The sequence below is a fragment of the Argopecten irradians genome, chromosome 3 (assembly GCF_041381155.1).
Source record: "Argopecten irradians isolate NY chromosome 3, Ai_NY, whole genome shotgun sequence".
Classification (NCBI taxonomy): Eukaryota; Metazoa; Mollusca; class Bivalvia; order Pectinida; family Pectinidae; genus Argopecten; species Argopecten irradians.
Window position 1 is genome coordinate 54,511,054 of NC_091136.1, and position 17,141 is coordinate 54,528,194.

A 17,141-nucleotide genomic window follows, 5' to 3' on the forward strand; every position below is an offset into this window, starting at 1 on the left:
TTGAACGATTCAGTTGCTGTACCTTCTGACTTTGAGAGTATCTTCTACAGTACCCATAATAGGAATGAATGAATATCGACAAAAATAATGTGATTTTTCGCTCATTTTGGTGATTCCATAATGTATTTTTTTTATCAAAAATATTTTCCTTAAGGTTATTTTGTCGATAGACTGTTTTATTATTCATAAAAACATCACCACTCAAAGTGAAATTCGGGAGATACTTGCCCCAGACATGCCTATGTCGGTCCGGGCACCACATGGCCCCGGGTTTTCGACACGTGCTTGCTGTGAACCATTTGAAACTGATTATTCATATTACCATGTCAAGTCTTATCGTAGCAGGTGGCATGACTTTTAATTTGTATAACAAGAACCCGCAACCGTTTAAATTGGAAACAGGTGTGTGTATCTGATGGAGAGGCTGTGATGGCGAGCTGACCGCTATGGATGACCGCGGTGTTTTTTACGCGCGGTATGTTGACCGCGTAGCAAGTGTACATTATGTCTTCGTGACTGCAGTACAATATGTTTGTGTCGTTTCATACCACCACCAAAAATCAAATTACTTAGTTATATGGAGTGTATTAAGTTACAAGCAATTGTTAGAGAAAAGTAGAGTAGTTTGTTACTAAGTTACGGATGAGGAAACCATGACAACAACGGAAGCACATTCCGATTATACGTTATAGATGTTAAAGTAATGACGGAAATCTCCCGATAATACTATCAAACCTGCCTTAGCGACCACCTCTGTAAAAAGACCACCTGCTTCATAAGACCCCTTTTCTTTTAACTTTTCTAGGTTCCCAAACATTCAATTCTAACACAATTCAACCTGTGTATAAAGACCACCTGACTATTAAGACCATTTTCACTCTGTCTCTTAGGTGTTTGTATAGACAGGTTTGACTGCATTAAGTACAGACGGATTTCCAGATACCCTTGGTAGATTTGACGTGATATCTCCCGATTATTAATGGACGTTCTCGCGTGATATCTCCCGATTATGCTTGGCAGTTCTGGCGTGATATATCCCGATTGTCCTTAGCAGTTCTAGTGTGATATCTCCCGATTATCAATGTTAGTAAGTTCTGGTGTGATATCTCCCGATTATCAATGGTTGTTCTGGCGTGATATCTCCCGAATGTGTCCGTGGTAGTTCTAGCGTGATATCTTCTGAATATACTTGTATACGTGGTAGTTCTGGCAGTATTCTTTTTAGAGCTGACGGGAACGTACAGTAGTTCGATTATATTGTTTCGCTGTACGGAAGCTGGACATATTCCTGGACCGGAGTTTACGTATCTACATGTACTTTATATCTTGACAATGCTGTGAAGAACTTCTAATCTGTCCCGAGTTTGATTACCTGACTATGTTACTCTATTTTTTCCCAACAGGTGAACAACAACGGACATTTATCATTTGAATCAGAGCTACCGGTATATCAGGCCAATTTCGTGCTCCCCAATCGGTTTAAGTTGATAGCAGCGTTCCTGGCCGATGTAGACACAACATTCGCTGGATCAGTCTACTACAGGTGGGTGATTTATCTTGTACACGTCGTGTGTAAAGTGATGTATGCACATTTACCTATTGCAGCCATCTTCTATTTCCGTTCGTAAATCAACAGGACTGTAGGGCTTGTTACAATCTTCATAAGAAAACTTCTCTGATTTGGTCTAGATATGCTTCGATAAGAAGTTATCAAGGATGTTTAAATAAATTACCATAAACTTCATTATAAAAATTTAGTCATGACTTGGATGATAAATACTTGATACATTTTGTTTAAATTAATGTCCTTGGCCTTCATTCAAGATAACAGGGGCACAAATTATCAAAATCTTTCAACATTCTCAATAACTAGACCGTCCAGAGACTTTATGACACAATGTGTACATGCTAGAATGAAATGCCTTGAAGTTTATATTAATTTGAATGACATTGACCTATATTCAAGGTCAGGGGCAAAATCTTGTCAATGGCAACGAGATCCAGAGACCGTCTTTTAGTCAAAATATCATGGTTATGAATAGTCCGCTAAACCTGCCTATATCATTAGGCTTTTTTACTTTTTTTTTTTGGCCTAATATATATAAATTGAAAAAGCCTAATAATGTAGGCAGGTTTAGCGGACTAGGTTATGAAGGCTATGAAAGATTGCTCACATGATTGACTTTCATCATCATTTAAGGTCACAGAGGTCAACTGCACTTCTTATAAATAACTAGGTCCAGTCATCCTTGGTCAAGTTATAAGTATAAATCTATTGTCTCACTGGTTGTCCTGTTATTGTGTATATGTTCATGTCAAAACGCTGTGCTTTTGTTTCAGGAGAGAAATTGATATAAGCTTTTAGCTTGTTTTCCCATCCTAGCTGTCTGTATGTATTGGTGTATATGTATGTATACCTTTGAATAAAAAACATTGTTAAAAAACCCAAAAAAAACCTAGGTCCAGTTACCTAATATTAGGCTTAAAACTACTGCGATGAAGAGCTATCAAAATTGTAAGCAAACAGTCATGACCTTTATTTTATGGTTTGGATGACCCAGATACCTAAATATAAGACATGTATGTGGCGTGATCAGATGAAGTTACTTTTTATTGAATTTCAAAGCAATATCATCCAATAACTATGAGTTCAGAGAGCTGCCATTATACTGGTAGCATTTTCAGTTAAAAACTTTATTAAAACGATGGCATTGGCCAACCCTTACTTTTAAGGTCACTGGACTTCAATCAGAAAAATTATCTGCTGAGATATGATAAATCAGGGCCTCTAATTAATGCAACCTATTTTATTGTACCACATATTATATATACCTAATATTTATCAGTGTATAAACTGCTGTCTACAAAACAGTGGAGTCTAGCCACATTGTACCATAGATTACATGTAGGATGTGTGTTCTCTCCTGTGTTAGACATTCCAACAAACCTGTGCTGGTATGAGAACCCCTATGAGAACCCCTGGATACTGAGGCTGAAGCAGCTCTGTTGACAAGGGACGCCATCTGTTTACCAAATGGCCCAGAACATGTATTTGGTGGATAACACACATTGAAAATTCTTTTATGTAACAACTCACATTTGTTGCTGCTTTGTACAAAGTGCTGAAGTATTATATCTGATATATTGTATGCACTTAATGTCATGATTTGCATGGTGAATTAGTACATTACATTAAACAGAGTGACCAGAAGGTTTGGAAGGTTGTAAACTAGTGGTAGAATATTTTGACATTTCATAAGAAGGCATGGGTTTCTATGGTGTACAAAAATGTAGAAATAACAGCCGAAAATACAGGATCAAAGTTAATTGATGTTATTGAAAATATCAAAAGTTTGATTTTCAAATTGTAAATACTGACTCCTGGCTATTGGTTTGTGTTGAGTTCTATGAGATTGATATCATATCTAATATCACATATAAGTTAGTCTTCATCACATGTATATAAGTTTTGCTTTCAAAATTTTCAGAAAATTATCAGATCAATCAAGTTGTGAATGGTTTACAGATGTACATTTTCCTATGCTAATCATTAATCAACATCAAAAGTGGTTGTCATTTGATTCCATAGGCTAACCAGAGTGATATGTAGGGGAGATAAATCTGTTATTGAACAGTAGTCAGAGATCTGGATGTTTGACTTATGTTTGTATTATTGTACTTCCTGTTGAAGAATGGCATGTTGTACATGTTGAATCAACCCATCATACTGGACAAGTTAATTTAAATATTACAAATAAGTAATGAAAAACACCTTGCTCATGCTGGAATTCAAACCATTGATTTCTCATGGCAATCATTTTGTAGTTAGACAATGGAAAACAATTCTCAGAAACAAGAGCTGGTTACTAGCTTTTTACCTCTTGTACTGTTCCCTCATTATCAAAGTTTCCAACTAGTTAGTTGACCACAAACCAATGCATATTATTTACAAGTTAAATCTTCCATAGCTTTTACTCAAATCTGTAATAGGAAGGAATTCTGGGACTCAAACTATAGTCTTTATTCAACCATCAACTTTTAGGAGAATTCTCACTAATCTTAGTTAGGCTACAAAGTAGTACTTAACAAAATAATCAAATGCCAGGAAATTTGTCATTTGTCATAAGTGTAGATTATTTATATTTACAGAGAATCTACAGAGACGGCTTTACTACAAAAGGCTGCCCAGGACATCCAGGCCCAATTTGAAGGATTTGACACCTACATCCCTCAAACCCTGTTTATAGTGACATGGGACAATGTTGGCTTCTATAGGACAAATGACTCAGCGGTAAGTTAGGACTGTATTGGGACTAACATTACAGTTAATATGGAATTTGTTAATGCTGTAACTAACACAATAATTCAGATGCTGAAAAAGATGTAAGTTGGAACCAAGGATAAAATTAAAAAGATAAGATTGATCCCAGAAATAATTCTCTAAGGTCAAGTTCTATGATCTTGAATGTTATCAAATGGTAATATGGGGATGAAGTTAGGTACAAGGGAAGTAAATTGAATACACGTATATCAAAAACAGTGTTAATATATGACAAGTAATGTTTCTAGAACTGTATGTTTTAGATTGGTAGTCATGTCAGGAGTTGTTAATTTACACTGTACCAATAATACTTCTTTTTTGTTTTGTTTCACAGTTAAATAGTTTCCAAATAGCCATTGCTACTGATGGGGAAAGTTCCTTTGCCTTTTTCTACTATCTCGATGATGGGATTAGATGGATCCGAAGTTCCGGGAAACTGCAACAGAGTGACCCACCAGCTCAGGCTGGGTTTGACTCTGGAGAGGGACGCGTTCATACTAAACTACCCTACTCAGGCACAGAGGAAGTTCGCCGACTTGCTCAGTAGGTGGAAAATGTTAAGAAAAGTGTTTAACTCAGAAATGTCCACTGCCCACCAGACCCGAAATTGTTGAGACTCAGCAGAATTGTATTAATAGATTATTGTGCCCCTAGTCTAGACATATCTAGAGACAAAAGTTAGTCAACACAGTGACAATTTTAATATTCTAGTGACCGGTGGTCAGTCTATCAGATATTACACAGATAAAGTACTCATACAGTACTGGTATATAACACGGATATTAATTCTACTTTGTAGGGAATCTAACGTAGGCATGGATGGAGTGTGGATGTATAAGATTGGTAACACACTAGGAGATGATATCAAAGGACCGGGAGATGAGGATGGTGATGGTGAGTTATAACTGATATTTATACTGTTTTAGCCTGTAATTGTCCCACATACTGACGGATAACTACTGCTGGATAAACTTGTGTATCCGTTAATACAAAATGCTTTATCCATCAATACAAAATGCTTTATCCATCAATACAAAATGCTTTATCCATCAATACAAAATGCTTTATCCATCAATACAAAATGCTTTATCCATCAATACAAAATGCTTTATCCATCAATACAAAATGCTTTATCCATCAATACAAAATACAATTATAGCTTTATCCATCAATTATAGCATTTCCATGATTAGGTCGATGCATGTTTATTGACCCAAAGAAAAATTATCGACCGAGGACGTAGTCAAAGGAGGATTTAGTCCGAGGTTGATAATTTTTCTTTGGGTCAAAGAAAAAACGCGTAGTCGGTTGACCGAATGTCAAAATGCTATCAATTGTTTCAAAATCATTTGAATTGAATTGTTTTTCTTTACAAGCAATAAATAAAAAGACATACAACAATCTAGTGTATACATCCGCATTTGTATTTCAGGATATATCACCAGAAATTGAATGAGTAAATATCAAAATGATCACACCAATGATACGAGGATTAAGATACAGTTTTCCTATTAATCCTGATTTCCAGATACATCTACAGTAGTTTTCATAGTTCTCAAAATCCGAAAAACGACGTGTATAGCTTATATTACTGTCTAAATAAAAGCACCGCCCTTATGTGTATCATAATTACATCTTTGCATGTTTCATTTCTCATCAAGACTACCGGCAGAGAGGTAAACCCGTCTATCTATCATTCGCTGTGTTCAACGAAAATGTGCTACCAAAAAAATCGGCATCTTAGAAATGCTTAATTTATAAACATTATAATGCATGTCGCATTCAAACGCTGAAATGACTTCAATACTTTAATGCACTGAATCGGGAAATCCCTATCTATTTATAGTCAGATCGGTCAATCAACTTTTTTAAATCAACTTTTATCAGTCGATCATTGTTTTATAGGGGGTCATGTGGGGTACTGACGTCCAATGAGATTGGCGGAAAAACCAAGAAAAATAATAAAATGCATTACCTATCAATATCAAAATGCTTTATCCGTCAATATGAAATGCTTTATCCGTCAATCCGATTTACTTTAATTTGTTCCATATCTAAAGGAAGTATTTCTAACTTGACCCTGAACGTTAGCCTTCATGTAATTGTAATGTCATTCTGTCCTGCCAGTCCTTTACATCTTATTCACAAGAATTACATCTGTTTAATGATATTAAACTCCAGTAGTGCAGTTGTAAAATTTTCTTTCGGAATGATGATTTTTTTCCCAGCATTTCAATGTCTTTTTACACTCCAAATTTTAATTAAGCCTCTTTTCTTTGACAGTGGTAATCTTTGACCCGGACACAGCCTCACAGATCTGCCAGAGGGAAGGCACACACCCGCAGTGTCACAGCAGTGCTCGCTGTCTGGATTATGCTCTTGGTATCTGTTGTGCTTGTATACCACCTAGTTATGGCAATGGACGCAACTGTCTGACATTTGGTAAGTGTACTTACAACATTTTAGCCTTGCTTGGTTCAGTAATTACCATATAAGGAAATGTGGTATACATAAAGAGTCTGTTTTACCTAAAACTTCATCTGCATGATACAGGGTGAGTAAGGCATTCTTGTTTTTGTAGTCGGGTAATTTCACAGGCACCTCACTGCTAACATAAACCTGTTAGACAACCTCTTTCATAACCTAGACATACACTGTACAAAGGTTACCAATATGCAGGAGAGAATTTTCTACTAGTCTGTGTTCATTGTACCCATTATCTGTAAAAAGGTTTTCTATTATATTGTGAGCTATTTAGAAGTAATGGTTGACATTCCGTTTACAGAAGCTCCACAGAGATTGAATGGTAAAGTGTTTGGAACCCTCAATGGTATCTCCATTGATAACCTGGACATGCATGCCTATGTGGTGACGTCCGATGGCCGTGCCTACACCGCTATCAGTCAGGTTACACCGGAGCTTGGAGCCCTCATGCTCACACTGAACACCATCGGAGGAATCATTGGTTGGATGTTTGCCCTCCCCAATGGCCCCCTGGCCCGCAACGGCTTCATGATCACAGGTAAAGCATGATCACATTTTATCTCCATAATTCAGATCTAAAATACATTAGCTATAATGAAATGTTGCAATCATAATATTATCATAGTTACATTTTACCTGCCTACTGTCATTTGAATGGTGAGATTACTACATTGTTACATAAAATACTACAGATATGAATGTAAAAGTTGTACAACCTATCTTCATCACAATGTCTCCATATGGGCTAGAATGACTGCTACTGACATGTACTTTAAGTGGAACATGTAATAGAACAATGTCAACATTTCTAATATTTGATGCTTTACTTTCAATATACTTATACAATTTTATTATGTGTACATGATACAGGTGGAGAGTTTAACAGGACTGCGGTCATTTCTTACCAGAGTGGTGAGGTGGTCACTCTACGTCAAAGATTCTTTGGTCAAGACACACTTGACCAGACAGGTCTGGAGACACAAATTAGTGGAGTGGTCCCCGAGGTGGTCAATGGAGGAAAGGTCACTATTGGTGACTACAAGGAGGAATATGTACACACTGGTCCAGGTAAGTTATCTCCCTTTAACATTGACTATATAACAGACAAGGAGGAATGTGTACACGCTGGTCCAGGTAAGTAATCTCCCTTAACATTGACTATATAACAAACAAGGAGGAGTGTGTACACACTGGTCAGGGAAAGTTATCTCCCTTAAATATTGACAATATAATAAACAAGGAGGAATGTGTACACGCTGGTCAGGGTAAGTTATCTCCCCTTAACATTGACTATATAACAAACAAGGAGGAGTGTGTACACACTGGTCAGGGTAAGTTATCTCCCCTTAACATTGACTATATAACAAACAAGGAGGAGTGTGTACACACTGGTCAGGGAAAGTTATCTCCCTTAAATATTGACAACATAACAGACAAGGAGGAATATGTACACGCTTGTCAGGGTAAGTTATCTCCCCTTAACATTGACTATATAACAGACAAGTAGGAGTATGTACACACTGGTCAGGGTAAGTTATCTCCCTTTAACAATGAATATAATACAGACAAGGAGGAGTATGTACACACTGGTCAATGTAAGTTATCTCCCCTTAACATTGAATATATTACAAAAAAGGAGGATGAATATGTTACAGAAAAGGAGAAGTATGTACACACTGGTTAGGGTAAGTTATCTCCCCTTAACATTGACAATATAACAGACAAGGAAGAGTATGTACACACTGGTCAGGGTAAGTTATCTTCCCTTAAATTGATTGACTATATAACAGACAAGGAGGAATATGTACACGCTGGTCAGGGTAAGTTATCTCCTTTTAACATTGAATATATAACAGACAAGTAAGGAGTATGTACACACTGGGCAGGGAAAGTTATCTCCCTTAAATATTGACAATATAACAGACAAGGAGGAATATGTACACGCTGGTCAGGGTAAGTTATCTCCTTTTAACATTGAATATATTACAGACAAGGAGGAGTATGTACACACTGGTCAGGGTAAGTTATTCCCCTTAACATTGAATATATTACAAAAAGGAGGATGAATATATTACAGAAAAGGAGAAGTATGTACACACTGGTTAGGGTAAGTTATCTCCCTTAACATTGACAATATAACAGAAATGTACACACTGGTCAGGGTAAGTTATCTCCCCTTAACATTGACTATATAACAGACAAGTAGGAGTATGTACACACTGGTCAGGGTAAGTTATCTCCCTTTAACATTGAATATATTAAAGACAAGGAGGAGTATGTACACACTGGTCAGGGTAAGTTATCTCCCCTTAACATTGAATATATTACAAAAAAGGAGGATGAATATATTACAGAAAAGGAGAAGTATGTACACACTGGTTAGGATAAGTTATCTCCCCTTAACATTGACAATATAACTGACAAGGAAGAGTATGTAAACACTGGTCAGGGTAAGTTATCTCCCCTAAACATTGACTATATAACAGACAAGGAGTATTACACACTGGTCAGGGTAAGTTATCTCCCCTTAACATTGATTATATGTTCACTATGTTTAGTTATCTCCCTTTAATAGAGACATATAAGTAACAAAAGAATAGTCCAAAAATGTCAGCAACTTCCCTTGACAAAAATCACTAACTCTGGTATGTGGAGCATTATGATGGCAGTTACTAGCAAGATACCATGGTAACATTGACAATATCACTGGATATCGTGATTTCTTTGCTTCTATAATCTATGGTGTATGGTATGCATTACCATGACCAGGACACCTACTGTCATTGAGAGCTAAGGTCAGGGCCTCTAAAGTAACCACAACTTCTCTGTGTCAAAAGCTTTGTAATCAATAGTGATGGCAGGACGATGAATACACTTCATAAATAAGATATTTCTTTGTTTATTTAGGTGTGATTACATCCACTTCCACACGGACCTACCTTGTGGATGGTGTCGCGTACCAGTACACATGGAACCAGACCATCATGTTTAAGGAGTGTGTCTATGACCCTGAGCCACAAAGGGACACAATGAGGCTGAGCAGCAAACGTAACCGAGTCATTTACGACAACCTCAATGAAATTCTGCGATATGCCATGACAAACACAATAGGTGCATTAACAGGTTAGTATAAACAGACAAGGATGGGGAAAAATTGTAAATGTTCTCTAAATTTAAACTTCAGTTAGGCTTATATACAGACACATGTAATCTTTAACCTGTTTCACCAAGTATTTCTTTGCTCCAAAAAGCCAGACATCTCCTTTAACATTTATGCTAACTCACAATGATATCATTGTTCTTGGCGGTGAATATCTATAAAATAAAGCAGAAACCAAACATATTTTCATAATGTCATCAAAATTGACTTTTCTAGCTAAACAACTTGTTTAACAAATTCCCTAATCAAAACATTCATGGTTTTGAATGAGTCCTGATATTGTTTTGTTTGTAGGCACTGACCCATGTCGCAATCCTGAGGAGGTGTGTGGTCAGTACTCCGAGTGTATTCCTGATGGATCCTCCTTTACTTGCTCCTGTCTGTCAGGATTCCAGGAGGTCAGCGGATCTTGTCAAGGTCAGACATATTATTATATTCATGACTGGGTTGACTGAAAATTCAGATGTCAGCAATATAATCTAGTATTGTATCTGTGTAACATTTAATCTATTCTCCACAGACATTGACGAATGTGACAGGGTGGCATGTATTGCTTAGTGTCTTCGGCAGCATTCTTCAGTGATATAGCACTAAAAATTCCACTGTACAAGAAGACACAACACAAATATACCACAGTCTCCCAAAACACGCACCTCGCACACATACACGCAACACACCGCATACATGGGAGGCTGTCCTTACATGACCCTAGCTGTTAAAAGGTCGTTAATTTATCAAAAAAACTATCAAACAAACATTTAATCTATTCTCCACAGATACTGAGGTGTGTAACATTTACCTTGTTCTCCACAGATAGTGACGAGTGTAACATTTACTCTCTTCTCCACAGACATTGACGAGTGTAACATTTACTCTCTTCTCCACAGACATTGATGAGTGTAACATTTACTCTCTTCTCCACAGACATTGATGAGTGTAACATTTACTCTCTTCTCCACAGACATTGACGAGTGTAACATTTACTCTCTTCTCCACAGACATTGACGAGTGTAACATTTACTCTCTTCTCCACAGATATAGATGAGTGTAACATTTACTCTCCTCTCCACAGATATTGATGAGTGTAACATTTACTCTCTTCTCCACAGATATTGACGAGTGTAACATTTACTCTCTTCTCCACAGACATTGACGAGTGTAACATTTACTCTCTTCTCCACAGACATTGACGAGTGTAACATTTACTCTCTTCTCCACAGATATTGATGAGTGTAACATTTACTCTCCTCTCCACAGATATTGATGAGTGTAACATTTACTCTCTTCTCCACAGACATTGACGAGTGTAACATTTACTCTCTTCTCCACAGACATTGACGAGTGTAACATTTACTCTCTTCTCCACAGACATTGACGAGTGTAACATTTACTCTCTTCTCCACAGATATTGATGATGAGTGTAACATTTACTCTCTTCTCCACAGACATTGACGAGTGTAACATTTACTCTCCTCTCCACAGCTATAGACGAGTGTAACATTTACTCTCTTCTCCACAGATATTGATGAGTGTAACATTTAATCTCTCTTCTCCACAGTGTACATTTGACGAGTGTAACATTTACTCTCTTCTCCACAGACACTGACGAGTGTAACATTTACTCTCCTCTCCACAGATATTGACGAGTGTAACATTTATCTCATTCTACGAATGATCCTCTTCCCACCATAATCTCTTCTCCACAGACATTGACGAGTGTAACATTTACTCTCTTCTCCACAGATATAGACGAGTGTAACATTTACTCTCTTCTCCACAGATATTGATGAGTGTAACATTTAATCTCTTCTCCACAGATATTGACGAGTGTAACATTTACTCTCTTCTCCACAGACACTGACGAGTGTAACATTTACTCTCTCCCACAGACATTGACGAGTGTAACATTTACTCTGTTCTCCACAGACATTGACGAGTGTAACATTTACTCTCCTCTCCACAGATATTGATGAGTGTAACATTTACTCTCTTCTCCACAGACATTGACGAGTGTAACATTTACTCTCTTCTCCACAGACATTGACGAGTGTAACATTTACTCCCCTCTCCACAGATATTGATAAGTGTAAGAATTGAAGTTAACATTTACTCTCCTCTCCACAGATATTGATGAGTGTAACATTTACTCTCCTCTCCACAGACATTGACAAGTGTAACATTTACTCTCCTCTCCACAGACATTGACGAGTGCATTGACGAGTGTAACATTTACTCTCTCTCCACAGTGTAACATTTTGTTCTCCACAGATATTGATGAGTGTAACATTTACTCTCCTCTCCACAGATATTGACGAGTGTAACATTTACTCTGCTCTCCACAGACATTGATGAGTGTAACATTTACTCTCCTCTCCACAGATATTGAGAGTGTAACATTTACTCTGCTCTCCACAGACATTGACATGTGTAACATTTACTCTCCTCTCCACAGATTGATTCTCACGATATGATGAGTGTAACATTTACTCTCTTCTCCACAGAATTGACGAGTGTAACATTTACTTCTCCACAGAATTGAGAGTGTAACATTTACTCTCTCTCCACAGATATTGATGAGTGTAACATTTACTCTCTCTCCACATGAATACAGTTTATATTTGTTCATCCCACAGAATGGAGTAACATTTACTCTCTCTCCACAGATATGACGAGTGTAACATTTACTCTCTTCTCCACAGACATTGAGAGTGTAACATTTACTCTCTCCACAGAAGAAGTGTAACATTTACTCTTTACTTCTCCACAGATAGTGACGAGTGTAACATTTACTCTCTTCTCCACAGACATTGACGAGTGTCTTCACAGAATGTTACATTACTCTCTCCACGATATGACGAGTGTAACATTTACTCTCCTCTCCACAGATATTGATAAGTGTAACATTTACTCTCCTCTCCACAGATATTGATGAGTGTAACATTTACTCTCTTCTCCACAGACATTGACATGTGTAACATTTACTCTCTTCTCCACAGACATTGACGAGTGTAACATTTACTCTCTTCTCCACAGATATGAGAGTGTAACATTTACTCTCTCCACGAGTGTAACAATGTTTACATGCCTCCACAGATATAGTGACAAGTGTAACATTTACTCTCTCCACAGATATAGAGTGAGTGTAACATTTACTCTCTTCTCCACAGATATTGATGAGTGTAACATTTACTCTCTTCTCCACAGACATTGATGAGTGTAACATTTTACTCTCATTTACTCTCTCACAGATATTTTAGATATGAGTGTAACATTTACTCTCTTCTCCACAGACATTGACGAGTGTAACATTTACTCTCTTCTCCACAGATATAGATGAGTGTAACATTTACTCTCTTCTCCACAGATATAGACGAGTGTAACATTTACTCTCTTCTCCACAGATATAGATGAGTGTAGCATTTACTCTCCTCTCCACAGATATTGATGAGTGTAACATTTACTCTATTCTTCACAGATATTGACGAGTGTAATATTTACTCTGACCTTTGTGATGTCAATGCACGCTGCTACAATGTACCTGGGAGTTTCCAGTGCCAGTGTGAGCCTGGTTATCGTGGTGATGGACGTATTTGTACTCGTAAGTAGTCCCATTAATAATGATCACTGGTGCTACCATAGGATGCTGCTTATGTAAAATGATATGCTTCTGTGGATAGGAAATTTCTTAAGGAATGATAAGGTCTAAATTGGGAGATATTTCAGCTTTAAAAGAACATTAAAACTGTAACAGAACACCCTTTATTCCAGGTGAAGTACAGATGTGCGGAACTGATATTTGTCATGAGAATGGACGCTGTGTCTACAACAGCGACTTGGGAAAACCAATGTGTGAATGTCGCCAAGGATACCGTGGAGATGGCGTAACCTACTGCTCTGCTGGTGAGTTGTGTTAGGCCACATGGCCTGTTCTCATTACGTTTTGTCATCTGTTACCCATATGCAAAGCAAAAAGCAATTTAATCAGTTTATATTTCTGACTTCTTACTGGACCTTGGACTTTGTATATTTATAAAGTTTGATTTTTATCCAGAGTTTAACTGTAATGAGGTAGATGTTTGCCACCAAGATGCTGAGTGTGTCTACAATGACCAAGAGGACAAGTATATCTGTGAATGTAACGAGGGCTACAGCGGTGATGGCATTGTGTGTGAGAGTTATGGTATAGGTAAGATACAGTTATGAACAGGTGCAAATACTACAGGTGTATAGATACTTGTCTTTACTACAAACAACTAGCTTGGTAGAATACAGTTAATGTATTTTCTTTGATACTGTTCTGTTACCAGTAGAGTTTTATGATAGAGTAAAGAATAAAAAACTTGCCATTTTAAATTTAAAGGAAATTGAATTTCAACACTTTAAAATTTTGATCACTTTAAATTCTGTGATGAGGCTGTAAGAGTACAATAGGGTTTACCTTTGATACACAGGTTATATGTTTGTGACCAAAGCAATGTTAAAGATTCTCCACCACCGACAGAGCATAAACGATACTCATCATTTTTACCGCCGAGGGAGCATAAACAATAGTCATCATTTTAACAATTATTAGTGTTTAATTGTGTATTTGTATGTCTAATTAACTCAAAAAATAATATAAAATTATTTATTTTGCTTTTGGTGTATACCCAATCAGTACTTCATTCCATATAGGACATAGTGCCAGAGATTTTTTTTGGTATGCAATTAATTATTTTTGATATTTTTATATTGAAGTAAAATTAGAATTTCAAACTTTTCAATGTTGGTAATGATGTGTAAAGTAAGTATCTGAAGAAAAGTACTAAATCGTCTGTTCCTGTTTTTGATAGAGAAAAAAATACCATTTGTCAGTGGTGGAACATCTTTAACATTATACAAAATGATAAATTCATAGTTATCAAAAACTTCTAAAATAGAACTAAACGTTTTCTTGTCTTTCCTTTGGACAGACTCTGACTGCAGTCTGTGTAGTGCCGATGCTCAATGTGTGTTTGATCCTACCCGATTGGTGCGTTACTGTCAGTGTAACCCTGGATACTCCGGAGATGGGCAGACGTGTACACCTATCAGTAAGTGTTGTTTTAAGGACACCAGGTCAAATTTTTTCTCCGACATCTCTATAACCAAGAATTCTTTTGAAGCAGTGAAATGTGTTACGTTAATTGACCTGTAAGAAATCATTGAAGAATTTTCTAGAAAATAGTTTGTGAATTTTTGCATGTTTTGTTTTAACTTTTGAAAAGTCATTATTAATTATAAGGTGTGTGATATGTTATCTTTTAGCTGTCTTTACACAAGTTTTGTTTAACCTTTGAACTGTCACTGTTAATTCTGACCACTTTTGTAGCTGTCCCTGACCAGTGTTCTGACTGTCACCAGTACGCTCGGTGTGTGTACGATGACGCGGCCGGTCAGTACACCTGTCAGTGTTCCAATGGCTTCCAAGGAGATGGTTACTTCTGCTCTCCGATTGATTGCCGGACACAGCAAAACTGCAACATGTACGCTGATTGTGTTAATGATACAATCTTTGGAGGATTTAGGTGTCTATGTAAAAATGGCTACTCAGGTAAGCATTATATATAATATTCACAGAGACTTCTAAGGAATCACTGTATAACCAGTAATGTTTTGGGTCAATTTGTTATTTTCACTTAATGAGATAAATGATGAATTTCATCCTTCAGAATTTTGTGATTTTATTACAACATCTATGATACCATGATTATTTCACAGATATTTTTGCAACCATGATGATATTCAGCATAATTGTTAAATACACCACCCCCAAAAATAACCTGCTATAGTTCTACATCCATGTGTTAAAGCTGAATACAGATAGTTACTCCAAGGACTTTTTCCTCAGGTGATGGCGTTGTGTGCGAGCCTGACGATTGCAGTGTGGCAAGGAATTGTGACTACAACGCCCAGTGTGTACCTGATCCTCGCACCGATAGTCGGTATATGTGTCGGTGTAACCCTGGCTACGAAGGAGATGGAATGACATGCAGACAGAGAGGTAAAGAGATTTCTCATTCAACCTTTTTGTTGTGTGTTGCTTTTTATGTGACTTTATCATACTTCCACATTCACTAATGAGATATGTTATAGTTTATCTCACCTTGATTCTTTTTCTCTCTATCCTGATCTTTTCTCTCCATCCTGATCTCTATCTTTTTATGATGCAGTGACACCATGTAACCAAGTCTTTAACTGTGGACAGAATGCTGAGTGTGTTTACAGTCCTGATGACATGTCCTACAGATGTCGCTGCTCCTCGGGTTACGAAGGCAATGGACAAACATGTAGACCAAGAGGTACTACTCTCTTAGAAAATTGATTTTTTAAATCAAATATGAGAATGAAAAAAGATATATTTTAAAGAAACAAGCTAAGCTAAGAAAAGAAATATTTTTTATCTATTGATTTATTTTGATATTGAAATGGATTCTTATTTTTTTTTTGAATTGTGTGTCTTTGCTAGGTAACAACTGTCGGAGGGACCCCCGTGTCTGTGATCCTAATGCATCTTGTGTATTCAACGTAGACACATTCATTTGTGTTTGTAATGAGAACTTCAGAGGAGATGGCCTTCGTTGTATAGGTAGGTTCTCTCTGTAAACATTACAAAAGATTTTGGTTTGTTACACAATATGATATCAGTTTTTTCATTGGAACATAAGATAGGAATTGTATGCTGTAATGTTAAGAATCAGAATGCCTCACCCGTAGAATAATTCTGCCCTTGAACTTTTCAGCAATGGATGATGACAACAATTACTTGCTGTTCTCACGTGGCTACTCCATCCAACGTGTGCCTTACATGCCTAAAGATGATGACAAAGGAAAAAGAGTCCTTTATGTCCCAGGTACAGAGTTGTCTCCACTTTCATTAATTATCTCCCCTGACAAACAGTCCATTATCATAAAAATAGGGAATTGTATAATCACTGGTATATAGCCCTTTGAAATTCTGGTCTTACTGCTACAACAACCATTCTTTCCCTTTGGGAGGCCATATTAAAGAATTACCTCCCTTCTATGGCATTGAAGAATTATCTCCCTTGATATCACACATTGTGTACATGTAAGATTTCTGAATTTGGTTAAGATGGTGTGTAAAATATTGCACTTTCATGCAAGATGTTAAATTAACCAAAGTAAAGATACCTA

General features: G+C 36.9%; 1 protein-coding gene across 3 annotated transcripts in view; it reads left to right on the forward strand.

Moving 5' to 3' along the window:
* Window positions 1-17,141, forward strand: part of LOC138319097 (nidogen-like) — a 28,278-nt gene that overhangs the window by 4,107 nt on the left and 7,030 nt on the right. For all 3 annotated transcript variants that reach the window (XM_069262014.1, XM_069262015.1, XM_069262016.1), the window contains exons 2-19: window positions 1,404-1,543; window positions 4,150-4,291; window positions 4,656-4,864; window positions 5,121-5,215; window positions 6,605-6,763; window positions 7,107-7,343; window positions 7,676-7,873; window positions 9,713-9,928; window positions 10,260-10,382; window positions 13,441-13,563; window positions 13,734-13,865; window positions 14,017-14,151; window positions 14,918-15,037; window positions 15,316-15,537; window positions 15,835-15,987; window positions 16,157-16,285; window positions 16,453-16,572; window positions 16,727-16,837. In XM_069262014.1, the coding sequence (XP_069118115.1) occupies window positions 1,404-1,543; window positions 4,150-4,291; window positions 4,656-4,864; window positions 5,121-5,215; window positions 6,605-6,763; window positions 7,107-7,343; window positions 7,676-7,873; window positions 9,713-9,928; window positions 10,260-10,382; window positions 13,441-13,563; window positions 13,734-13,865; window positions 14,017-14,151; window positions 14,918-15,037; window positions 15,316-15,537; window positions 15,835-15,987; window positions 16,157-16,285; window positions 16,453-16,572; window positions 16,727-16,837 (2,764 nt within the window). The remainder of the gene's footprint in view (window positions 1-1,403; window positions 1,544-4,149; window positions 4,292-4,655; window positions 4,865-5,120; window positions 5,216-6,604; window positions 6,764-7,106; window positions 7,344-7,675; window positions 7,874-9,712; window positions 9,929-10,259; window positions 10,383-13,440; window positions 13,564-13,733; window positions 13,866-14,016; window positions 14,152-14,917; window positions 15,038-15,315; window positions 15,538-15,834; window positions 15,988-16,156; window positions 16,286-16,452; window positions 16,573-16,726; window positions 16,838-17,141) is intronic.